At 48.2% G+C, this 12,669-nt stretch overlaps 1 protein-coding gene across 3 annotated transcripts in view; it reads left to right on the forward strand.

Moving 5' to 3' along the window:
* Positions 1–12,669, forward strand: part of PODXL2 (podocalyxin like 2) — a 43,529-nt gene that overhangs the window by 187 nt on the left and 30,673 nt on the right. For 2 of the 3 annotated variants that reach the window (XM_054480624.2, XM_063661706.1), the window contains exon 2: positions 9,789–10,067. The exons of the other annotated variant lie outside the window; for it this stretch is intronic. In XM_054480624.2, coding sequence (XP_054336599.1) covers positions 9,789–10,067 — 279 coding nt within the window. The remainder of the gene's footprint in view (positions 1–9,788; positions 10,068–12,669) is intronic. 3 annotated transcript variants of the gene reach the window in all.

The raw sequence follows: 12,669 nt of genomic DNA on the forward strand, positions 1-12,669 counted from the left end.
CGCGGGCGGGCGGACGGCGGCGTGGGCGCGGTGCTGGACAGCTCCCCGGGCCGCCAACAAAGGGGCAGCGTGCGGCGCCGCCGGGAGCGCGCGTGTCCCGGCCGGGCCGCGGCGCCGCCCCGACACGCGCGCACGAGGAGTGGGTGCGTGGGGGCCGCGGCGGGCGCCTGGCGTGCGGGGCGACCCCCGACCGAGGCGCAGCGGTGAAGCTGGGACACAGCACGGTGGCCCCCACGCCGCGGCTCGCAGGGGCAGGTGCGCAGGCTGCTGCCTCGCGGGCCGGGGGGGCGCGCACGTGTGGGTGTGCATGTGTGTGCGTGTGCATGTGTGTGTGCGAGTGCATTGTGTGCCTGCGCACTCGGGGGAGGAGGCGTGTGTGACAGCCACGCGGGGAGGAGGCCGCATTGTGAAGGTCCCAGGGGCTGCCTGCGGAGTGTGGGGCGGGTACGCTGAGGCGCGGGTGACTGTTTACGTGTGGCGTTGCCGGGAGGGAGTGTGAGTGTGTCACGGTGAATGGGTATTCTCTACTGTTCTGGGCGGCTCTATTAGGAGCTGACAAAAACGGGCGTACAGCCACGGAAGGCCCGTGACAGCACACGGCGGGAGGCTCCCACGCAGCTCACACACGAGGGAGGTGTGAGACTCAGATGTGTGGTTTCCATTCAGCAGCCACGCCGGGCGGCGGGCTGTGTGGGTGCGTGGCGGGCTGGGGGTGTGGCACAGGTGTGAAAGGGATGTGTCTGCCTGAGAGAGAAAGAGACGGGCCGCCTGATGGCTTCCAGCGCAGACGGGGATTTAGTGGAGGGGGTGTGTAGGGAGGTGGGCATGGGGTGTGACAGCCCATGAGGCAGGCGGCCACTATGGAAATGGCGGGGAGAAGGGCTGTCTGCAAAGGTGGGTCAAATAAGGTCATAGCTGAGCAGCTCCTGCACACAATGGCAGAGCAGAGGGAGTGTGTTACGGTGTATGTTAAGGTATGACTGGTGCTGCTGGAGGAATACCTGGATGAGCAAGTGTGCATCTGTGCCTGTGCACACCCATCAGCCAGCTGTAACTTCACTTCTGATGCACACATCAAAATAGCGCCCTAGTATGATGTGTGTATATGCATGTAGGAGTGTGCACAGGGCATTCCCATGCAGCTGGCCCATGAAGACACAGGCACTTTGTGTCCAGATGTGTGTGAGTGAAAGAGAAACTAGTGAAGCGTCTCTATGGGAAGGGAGGAACAGTCTTTGCCTGAGGTGGGCCATGAACCTGGGACTCAGAGTGGCAGAATCCCAGGGTAAGTGGCTGGGAGGGGAAAGTGGTCCCTCACACATTCCTGTGCATGTCATGGGAAGGCTCAGTTCAGGGAGGGTACATTTTCTCCACAGTCAGTCTAGAGATGAAGAAAGGCCCTAGGTGGTGTGCACAGAAAAACATGTCCATCAGTGTTGGCTCAGACACTCACACAAACCCACCTGTATTCTTTCACGCCTTAAATCCTCTTTGGAAGAAGGTGACATTCAACAAATAAACATCAATTGATTGGTCTGCTATTTCTTTGTGTGACAGTCATAAACCAGAACTGGCCAGCAACGTCCTCACGGACCCAGGCCCAGCTGTAACTGCCCATGTGCTTATGTGACCAGCTGTGAGGACTACGGGCAGCCTGCCTCCCCACTCCTCTCTCCCGTGCATGCTCTTCATGACGCACTTCTTACCCCATGCTTGGAGGGCGTGTGCGTGTGTCTAGCAGTGTGTCTCTTTCTTACAAACCTTTGTGTGGAAGCCCTTCAGGGACCCTTCAGCATTGTTTCTCAGGTGCTTACAGAGTAGCGTGACTGTGCTCAGCAGTTCCTGTTGTCGCTGACACTCAAGGGTGAGGGGCTGTGTGACAGATGCTGCAGGGCCCCTCCCATGTTGGTGTCTGCCAAGAGCTTAGGGAGACTGGACTTCAAAGCCCCTGCTTAGGGGAGAGGTGAGGTGTAGCTGATGGTGGAAATCAGAAAGGAGGTTTGCACCGGGAGCAGATTTGGACTGATTTGGAAAGGTAAGATAAAACATGAGGATCGCTGGGGTCTTGTTTTTTTCACCTCCCCAGATGTCAGCCTGCTTCCTTTACCTCTTTCTGTGTTTGTTTGGGTCAGATTTTCAGTTCTTTGAGGCTGATCCCCTAATCCTTTTCATGTGCCATCTTTTTCTCTCTCCTCTGTTGGGTGTGATGATGTAACAGAAAATTATAGTTGCTAGAGGGAAAAAGGAAATCAATCACACGCAGAGTGTAATTCTGAAATTTTAAGTCAGGTGCGGTCTCAATTAAGGCAGATTAATAATAATAATTATTAAGTGCAAGATTAATTATACACAGAATGGCTAGGTCTCAGCTACTATTTTGGTGTCATCTTATGGTGGGGAAGTTTGAAAAGAAGTAATCTCTTGTAATTACTTAAATAAATACCCATTGCCAAGGCCTTTGAAAATATCAAGGTCTATGTAAAGACAAAACAGTCATTAGAGGGAAAAATAACTTTAAGAAAATGAAACTGTTTACTGGAAAAGGAATGAAAAACCGGGAAAATACCAGATTCCTTTTTCTTCAGTAGGGTTTTCAAAATCTTTGCCAATTCCTATTAGACCATTGGGAAGGGAAGACAAAGAAGGAAAGGGAGAGATGTTAGAGGAAGGTTGTGGGTTCCTGGCTTGACAGGTGGGAGAGCTCAGAGAGGTGGGGGCTCACTGGAGCCATGGAAATGACAGGGAAGAGGCCTAGCAAACACACCAGACCACAGTCCTGTGCACAGAGAACTGGACTGACTAGAAAGTGTTTTATCCCCCAGAGTGGGGAAGGAAATAGGCTCCTCTGGGCACACTGACCTGGAGAGGGCAGAGCAGTCTTCTTGAGTTCCAAGCCACTCCCAGGAGCCAGAGTAGGGTGTAGACGGCAGCAGCCTCCCCCTGCCATGCCACAGCCTCTCCCTGCCATGCCATAGTTCAGCTCCAAGAGAGAGTGCCAAGGTTTGAGAGACAACCCGTGTTTAATCCTTCAGTGGTTTTGTAGAGAGTGAATTTCAAAATTCTTAGGGAGAATCAGTTTACCCTTTTCTAACAAGGCTGAACTAATATCTTTCCCAGCATACCTGCTGGAGGTTGGAGCATGCAGATAAAGATCTCCAGTTCATGGCTCTCTCAAAGGCAGGCTGCCCGGGTGCCCCGGGAACCTATACAATGTGTATTATTTAATTATTATAAACGTTTTCCATCAGTTGACTTTTTTCTTCGGAGAATGCATGAATGAGTTTTTCCAGATTTGTTTCTTGTATTTTGGCTCCCTGCCAGCCCTGGGGATACTACTTTTGCAAAGCAGTCTCCTACGTCGGCTCATATCCCCTAAAGAACTTAGGGTTCCACTTCCCAAGAGTTGGTAATTTTCCTGAGGGCAAAGCCTGTCTCTTGTTCATCTGTCTCTTGTTGCACCTCCAGGAAGGGCCTAACACACTGTTTGGCACAGAATAGGAGCTCAGGAGTGACTATATTTTTCTTTGTAATCAAGAGTCTAATAGAAATTTTACCTCTAATAAGAGCACAGCCCACCTGAAACCAAAGTTCAATTATAATTGGTATCACATCTGATTGGCAGTACTACATGATTCTGATTCACTTTTCAAAAATTAGAAAATAACTATTAAATAAGTACAGTTTATAGATGAAACATTTCCAAACACAGGGGCCACATGGAAATGTAAATAAAGGGATTCTTGCTCGTGAAAACATTGGGAATCACTTTACTAATTTGGTCTTTTTCAAGAGAAGAGGTTCCTTCAATTGATTGGATTGGTTGTGGGGACCCTGGGCAGAGTGTTTGGAAAGGGGTATCTTCTAGTTTTTAGCTCTGGCTTCTTTCCCTGGCCCTTAAAGCGCATGAAATATTTAAGTTGTTTTACATATTCTCTTCCTTCACGTATCCTTTGGAGGAAGGAAGGTACCCAGCCCCACAAGTAGTAGCTTTCCATTCTTCCTCCTGGAGCATCCACAAGACGTTTTTGTGGGGGAGAAACCAGCTAATTTCAGCTCCTCTATTAACTAGCTGTTTGACCTTAATCCCACTAGGCCTCAGTTATTTCATTTGTAAAACAAGAGGGTTGGATTAGACTACTAATTATTTATTCAAACCTTTATTGAGTCCCCATTGTGTGTAAAAGGTTGTGCTAGGCACTGGAATTCCAGGGTGGAATTGACACAAGGGACTCCTCATTTACAATGGAGGCTGTATGAAGGTCTGTTACAATTTGGTGAGAAAAGTGGCGTGAGGGTAGTTTGTTGAGAAGGCTGTGATCTAGAGAGGAGTGGTGTCTCTTCCAGACTTGGAGTGGCCACAGAAAGCTTCTCAGAAGCTGAGACTGCAGGCAGGAGTGAGAATTAGCAGGTGGGTGGTGGGACAGGACAGAGATGGGGAGATACGGATGTTGAAGCAGAAGAGCATGTGCAAAGACCCAGAAGGCAAAAGAGGCGGCTGTGTTCTGGAAATTGCGGGTAGTCAGTTTGTCTGAAGCATAGAGTATGATTGGGGAAGATGGGTACAGAGAGGGGAGGGGAGGTAATGGTCAGTTTATGAGAGCCTTCTCACCTTTTCAAAGGATCTGACCTGTATGATAAAATGATAGAACCAGATTTGCATTTTAAAAAGACCTCTCGGCCTGGCGCAGTGGCTCACGCCTGTAATCCCAGCACTGTCGGAGGCCAAGGTGGGCAGATCACCTGACGTCAGGAGTTTGAGACCAGCCTGGCCAACATGGCGACACCCCGTCTCTACTAAAAATACAAAATTAGCCGGTCGTGGTGGCACATGTCTGTAATCCCTGCTACTCGGGAGGCTGAGGCAGGAGAATCACTTGAACTCGGGAGGCGAAGGTTGCAGTGAGCCGAGATCGCGCCATTGCACTCCAGCCTGGGCAACAGGAGAGAAACTCCATCTCAAAAAAAAAAAAGTTGACTGGGCACAGTGACTCACACCTGTAATCCCAGCACTTTGGGAGGCTGAGGTGGGCGGATCACCTGAGGTCAGGAATTCGAGACCAGCCTGGCCAACATGGTGAAACTCTGTCTCTACTAAAAATACAAAAAAAAATTAGCTGGGTGTGGTGGCAGGCGCCTGTCATCGCAGCTACTCGGGAGGCTGAGGCAGGAGAATCGCTTGAACCTGAGAGGCAGAGGTTGCAGTGAGCCAAGAACGCGCCACTGCACTCCAGCCTGGGCGACAAGAGTGAAACTGTCTGAAAAAATAAATAAAAATAAAAAATAAATAAAAAGACCTCTCTGAGCTATGTCACTCAAAGTGTGGTCCGCGGACCAGCAGCATCAGTCACACCTACTGTGTCAGCAGACTCGGGTGACTCACACACATTTCAGTCTGAGGAGCACTGATTAGAGGGCAGTGTGCGGGACAGATGAGTGCAGGGGGAATCGCTAGGGGTTCGTAAAAGAGCTCTCTTTTTCTTCCAGTGGTGAAGCACTATGAGGACTGTAATTCTAACGGAGGCGTCTCTCATGTCTACACACCTATGTTTCTGTATCATCCCTGCTGTTTTGCTTTATCGTGAAGTGTGGGGCATTTCGGCCGTGTGCCCCCCCTGAGTGGCATGGTTGTTTACCCTAGAGAAAGGGAAACTGAACACATCTTCCTGAGATCCCGGTGTTGTTATTTCCTCCAGCCTCCTTTCTCCTTCACAGTGTACTGAGCACAGTTAGTACAGTGCCATGAGCAGTTGTTAGTAGCTGCCTTTGAGATCTCTCTCCCTGCCCTACTAACCCTGTGGCTCAAACAGAGTTATATGGTCACTGTTACACTCTTCCATAATGATTTGTTTTCTTGCTGGTCTCTGTAGTAGAAACGGACCCTTTTGGGGCAGGGACCCTATCTTTTTTATTTCTGTACCAACATGGCCTTGGATCATGCCTAGTCCAAATAAGCATTTAGTAAAGGCTTTTTGGTTGAAGAATGAATGAATGGATGGATGAATGAATGGAATTTAACCATTCAAACACTGCTCTGATCCAAAAGGAGAACTTGATTCATAATTTTTCTTAATGTATCAGTTGGCTATTTCTGTGTAATAAATCACCCCAAAATTTAGTGGTTTCAGATTCTCAATTCTCAAGATCTGATCCCTGGACCAGAAGCATCACCTGGGAACTTGCTAGAAATGCAAATTGTTGGGCCCTGTCAGAAACCAGCTGGATTCAGAACTCTAGGGTGGGCTTAACAGTCTCTGTTTTAACAGGCCCTCATGGTGATTCCATGCTGGTTCAAGTTTGAAAGCACTGGATTAAAACGGTAGCTATTTATTTAGCTCATGATTCTGTAGTTTGGCAATTTAGGCTGCAATCAGCTGGGTGGTTCTGGTCTCAGCTGAACTCCTTCAAGTTTGTCATCAGCTGTTTATCACCTTTGCTGGTCTTGTCTGGCTCTCTCACTTTGGAACTTCAGCTAGGACACTGAGATGACCTGGCTCTCTTCTGCATGGGCTCCTGTTTTCCTGCAGGCTAGCCTTGAGCAGAATGCCAAGAGAATGGAAGCATGCAAGGTATCTTGAGGCCTAGCCTTGGAAATGGCACATCATCACTTCTGCATTGTCTTGTGTAGCAACTCACAAAGGTAGCTCAAATTCAAGGAGTGGAGAATTAGATTTCATCTCTTGATGGGAGGAGCTACAAAGTCTCATTGCAAAGATGTGTGTTATTAATTGGGACATCATTGGATAACCCCTCTCAGTAAGAACTTTAAGAAGGTACTGTTTTGGGGTAGGACATGGCACTCTGTCTCTTTCCCATCTACCTAGTAGGGGATAGATACTGCTTTCTTCTATAATATTCGGGCTAGGAAAAAATCCAAGAGTAGCTTAGGGTCCCCCTATGATGTGAAGGGGAATTAGAGTGGAAGAGGTCATGGGAAAGTCTGAGCTAGAGAGAGTCCAAGATCCTTAATTCATCCTCTCCCAGGAACAAAGGGGAACATCAAGGGGAGTGGACCCCAAATTGATTGTCTTGGCTTTCTCTGGCTTTTAAATACGTTTGGCTCAAAGAAACCACAAAATATGAGATGGCTGTTTCTCTGTTTGAGTCAGGGATTCAGACACAGGCTCTGGGAACATGGCTTCAGCTTCGTGGAGCCAGGCCCTGCCTGGAAGCAGAATCTTTGTCCGTGGACATGGTGCCTAGGACAGCAGAAGACATTCCGGATGTGGCATGATAGCTTCCTGGTTTGGACTTGGCAGATGGCATTCTCCTGTGAGCAGTCCTCAGCGGCATTGGCAACACAGCAGTGCCATTGGCTCCCACCTGCCCAGGGTCACAGCGTGCCCACCCTTTAGGTATTTTTTCATTTTTATTTTTTTTGAGACAGAGTCTCACTCTGTCGCCCAGGCTGGAGTGCAATGGCATCATCTTGGTTCACTGCAACCTCCGCCTCCTGGGTTCAAGCGATTCTCCTGCCTTAGCCTACCAAATAGCTGGACACTACATGCATGTGCCACCATGCCCAGCTAGTTTTTGTGTTTTAGTAGAGACTAGTTTTGCCACGTTGGCCAGGCCTGTCTCGACCTCTTGACCTCAAGTGATCCGCCTGCCTCGGCCTCCCAAAGTGCTGGGATTTACAGGTGTGAGCCACCACACCCAGCCCCACCCTCTAGTTATGATGATACTTTCTAAAGCTGAGAGTTGGGCCTGTGAATTATCTTACTGCAAGACAGAGCTTCACGGGATCTTAGAGGTTGGCACAGACGTTTACTAACCCTGGTCAGATGCTAAGGCTCTGATGCCTCTTTAGCCCCGGCGTTGGCTTTGAGGCCACGTAGAATCACTCTGATATTCTTATTCACATCAACCTTTTGTTTTAATGTATTTGAAGATACCAGGGTCTCTTTTAAATATTTTTCCCCCAGGCCATGAACTTCACAGGTCTCTGTTTTTTATATAGGATAATAACACAATATTTGTAGAATATTTTGGTTTGTGAAGCTCTTTGTAGAGCAGCTTTCACACATGGCTCAGGAATTACCTCATTTGGTGCCCCTCACACTGGAGGCATGGTAGGAATTGCTGTCCTCATTACACAGAGGAGGAGAGCAAGGCTGGTGGTGGTGAAGTCACTCAGCCAGAGAAGCCAGAGTGTAACCTATTTCCTGGTACCAGGCTTTCTCTCTTGTTATAGAACATCCTTCTGTCTCTGACCTCAGGGCCGGCCTGTCTCTCTTCCCCTGGAATCTCTAATTCCCATCCTCCATCCACACAACCCAGAATTCACCCCTGTGGCTGGATGTGGCGTTATTGGCTGTGAGTTGTCTGGCTGGTGCACGGTGTGCACAGACTCCCTCATACCCAGATTCACAGGACAGTCCAAAATGCTCATTTTTTTCAGTGGCCAGTCACAGTATTGGCACATATCAAGCTTAGGGCCTGCTCAGCAAAGCACATGGCACCAATAATATTAGCCCTATTTTTATTATAAGCATCACTAAAAATTGCCATGTACTATAGTCAAGTCAAGTCATAGTACATACACATCTGGTGTAGAGCAAGAGGAAGACTGTGAAATGCCCTCTTCCCTAGATCCTTAAGTGTTAGTCTTAGAAAAGAATTCAGAGGTCATTTCATTTAGCTTCCTTGTCTTTCTGGTGAGGAGACTGAGACTCAGAGGTCTTGAGCAGCTTTCCAGGAGCCTTACAGCAAGTTAGTAATTTGTGTGATTAGGTCATTAAGTTAGAGGTTAAGTTGTGAAACTGGCAAATAGGGCTATATTCCTGTCCTTAAAGAATGAGAGTGAAAGAAGAGGAAAAAGGCCTCCTTTAATTTGTTTTCCTGTCCATTTATTTGCTTGTTTTGGTAAATTAGGAGAGAGAGAGAATCCAAGATTCTAAACAAATATGTCAAATTACCAGCACTGGGTTGAGTTTGAACTGTGACCTCACGTGGTTTTTTTAAAAGACTACGTTCAGAGGCTGGGCTCAGTGGCACACGCCTGTAATGCCAGCACTTTGGGAGGCCGAGGAGGGTAGATGACTTGAGGTCAGGAGTTCAAAACCAGCCTGACCAACATGGTGAAACCCTGTCTCTACTAAAAATACAAAAATTAGCCAGGCGTGGTGGTGGGCACCTGTAATCCCAGCTACTTGGGGGGGCTGAGGCAGAAGAATCGCTTGAACCTGGGAGGTGGAGATTGCAGTGAGCCAAGATTGCACCATTGTACTCCAGCCTGGGCAACAGAGCAAGACTCCATCTCAAAAAAAAAAATAAATAAATAAACTAAAGACTATGTTCAGGATACTGTATTGCTGAAATACAAATCATATTCTTAATGCAGTTTTGGAGAAATTTCAGCCAAGGATGGAAGCCTAGGGAACACCGTGTTCGTCCAATCATACAGCTAGGTACTTAAAAGCATGGGCCCTGTCTTCACTTCTGTTTGTAGCTCCAACATCCAGCACAATTGCCAGCAGAGAGGGGGTACTCAGGAGGTGCTTTCTGAGTGAGCACATGCGCAGTGGAACGCTGACTCAGTGATTCTTCTCTCTCCCCTGCCTGTCTCCATCTGTCTCCTCTTGCCCCTGCCATAGGGAAGTCTAAGCAATTTGGCCTTTTTGAAATGAGAACAGTGTCTCAGAATCCCCGCAAAGCCTCTGGGTGTTCAGGAGTATCCACTGAAGTCCCCCCCTCCACAGGACCTTTGTCATTTGAGACATGCTCTAACCTGGCACCAGTCTTTGTCTTCTCTAGCCTCCCCTGACTGTCTGGCTTTTATGTCTGCACAGGAGCGTTCCTGGGTGCCTGTGTGGCTGGGTCTGATGAGCCTGGCCCAGAGGGCCTCACCTCCACCTCCCTGCTAGACCTCCTGTTGCCCACTGGCTTGGAGCCACTGGACTCAGAGGAGCCTAGTGAGACCATGGGCCTGGGAGCTGGGCTGGGAGCCCCTGGCTCAGGCTTCCCCAGCGAAGAGAGTGAAGAGTCTCGGATTCTGCAGCCACCACAGTACTTCTGGGAAGAGGAGGAAGAGCTGAATGACTCAAGTCTGGACCTGGGACCCACTGCAGGTAGCTCTTCCTACCTACAGATCATGTGTTGAGTGCCAGCCAAGCATCTAGGCAAAACACCAGGTGACCATTTCCTTGCCAGAAGCATCTCTTCTCTCTCCCTACAGTTTTTACCATGCTGCTGCTGTTTACCTGCACATCAGAGCTAAGGCTCTGGGACCCTGAATGTCTCACAGGCCCAGGAGACCCTTTCTCTTTAATATTAACCACTGTTTAGGGAGCCTTTATTCTGTGCTCATTTAATTCAATCCGATGCTTATAACCTGAGAGATAAGTAATATGACCTCCCTTGTAGACAAGAAAACACTGAGACTGAGAGGTTAAAAGCTGGCCTGAGGTCAAACAGCGGCTCAGATGCTCAGTCATAATTCAGACCCATGGCTTTCCAAGCCCTGGGGCTCATTGTTTTGTTTTTCCCTACTGCTGTATGCTGTCTCTGTTGAAGATTGCCACAAGGTCAGCTGATCCGTGTTTCCTTGAGTCTATCCGACCAGCAATTGAGGCATTATAACCGCCCTTCCCTCAGTCATGCACCAGAGCTAGAGCTGGTGTTTGGGTTTACAGAGCCCAGCTGGTGACCATTTGGGTCCCAAAGAAAGCCTGAGGCTTAGGGCTCCAGGTTTGAATGCCCGCCGCCGTGAGCTGACATTGATACAGATGTGCGGGAGCGCGCAGGCAGCGCTGCCAGCCATAGCTGCTCTACCAATGTCCTGGGCCAGCAGGGGCTGAGGAATTGGTGTGATTGTGTGTGTACATGGGGCAAGGTGTTACAGAACTTAACCTTAATTTTTCTTTTTAAAATAGATAATATTTATTGGATTTACCTTTTCTAATTATAAAAGAACACATGAACATTGTAGAAAATCTAAAACACACAAAAATAATACAAAGAAGAAAATAAGGCTGGGTGTGGTGGCTCACGTCTGTAATCCCAGCACTTTGGGAGGCTGAGGCGGATGGATCACTTGGGGTCAGGAGTTTGAGAACAGCCTGGCCAACATGGTGAAACCCTGTCTCCACTAAAAATACAAAAATTAGCTGGGCATGGTTGTGGGCACCTGTAATCCCAGCTACTTCAGGGGGCTGAGGCAGGAGAATCGCTTGAACCTGGGGGGTGGAGGTTGCAGTGAGCTGAGATCGCACCACTGCTCTCCAGCCTGGGCGACAAGAACAAAACTCTGTCTCAAAAAAAATAATAAAATTAAATTTTTAAAAAAAACTACCTATAACTTGATAATTGAAAGATAATTACTATTACTAGTTTGGGGATACATCGTTCTAGTCACTTTTATGTGCAAAATTGGAATCGTAGGGACATTTTGTTTTGACTCAAAATATTTCATAAGTATATTTCTGCATGTTAAATATCCATTTATAACCTGATTTTTAAACATGTTATTATTTATTTATTTATTTTTTTGAGATGGAGTCTTGCTCTGTCACCTGAGCTAGAGTGCAGTGGCGTGACCTCGGCTCACTGCAGCCTTCATCTCCTGAGTTCAAGTGATTCTCCTGCCTCAGCCTCCCGAGTAGCTGGGATTACAGGCATGCTCCACCACACCCAGCTAATTTTTGTATTTTTAGTAAAGACAGGGTTTCACCATGTTGGCCAGACGGGTCTCTAACTCCTGACCTCAAGTGATCTGCCTGCCTCGGCCTCCCAAAGTGCTGGGATTACAGGTGTGAGCCACTGCGCCCGGACAACATGTTATTATTTATTTATTTATGTTTAGAGTTGAGGTTTTGCTCCATTGTTCAGGTGTGATCATAGTTCACTGTAAACTCGAACTCCTGGGCTCAAGCGATCCTCTCACCTCAGCCTCGTAGGTAGCAGGGACCAAAAACGTGCCACCACGCCTGACTAATTTTTTCATTTTTTTGTAGTGATGGGGTCTTGCTATGTTGCCCAGGCTGGTCTTGAACTCCTGGGCTCAAGTGATCCTCCTCCCTTGGCCTCCCAAAGTGCTAAGATTATAACTGTGAGCCACTGTGCCCGGCTTATAACCTGATTTTTTTTTTTTTTCTTGAGATGGAGTTTCGCTCTTGTTGCCCAGGCTGGAGTGCAATGGTGCCATCTTGGCTCACCACAACCTCCTCCTCCCAGGTTCAAGCGATTGTCCTGCCTCAGCCTCCTGAGTAGCTGGGATTATAGGCATGTATGTACCACCATGCCTGAATAATTTTGTATTTTTTTTAGTAGAGACAGGGTTTCTCCATGTTGGTCAGGCTAGTCTCGAACTCCCGACCTCAGGTGATCTGCCTGCCTCGGCCTCCCAAAGTGCTGGGATTACAGGCGTAAGCCACCGTGCCCAGCCCTGATTTTTAACAACTACATAGTATTTCATCATGTGGGTCATCAGATGTGTTAAACTGGTTCCCTACTGTTGAATACTTAGGTTGTCTTCAGTTTTAATGCTGCTACAAATATCCTTATACATTTTCGCACCTTCCTGGTGGTTTCCTTAGGATAAATTTCTAGAATAAAATTGATAGGTCAAAAGATGTATCAGGGCCAGGCACGGTGGCTTACGCCTGTAATCCCAGCACTTTGGGAGTTCAAGGCGGGCAGATCATGAGGTCCGGAGTTCGAGACCAGCCTGGC

This window comes from Pongo pygmaeus, chromosome 2 (assembly GCF_028885625.2).
Source record: "Pongo pygmaeus isolate AG05252 chromosome 2, NHGRI_mPonPyg2-v2.0_pri, whole genome shotgun sequence".
In the NCBI taxonomy this organism is placed as follows: Eukaryota; Metazoa; Chordata; class Mammalia; order Primates; family Hominidae; genus Pongo; species Pongo pygmaeus.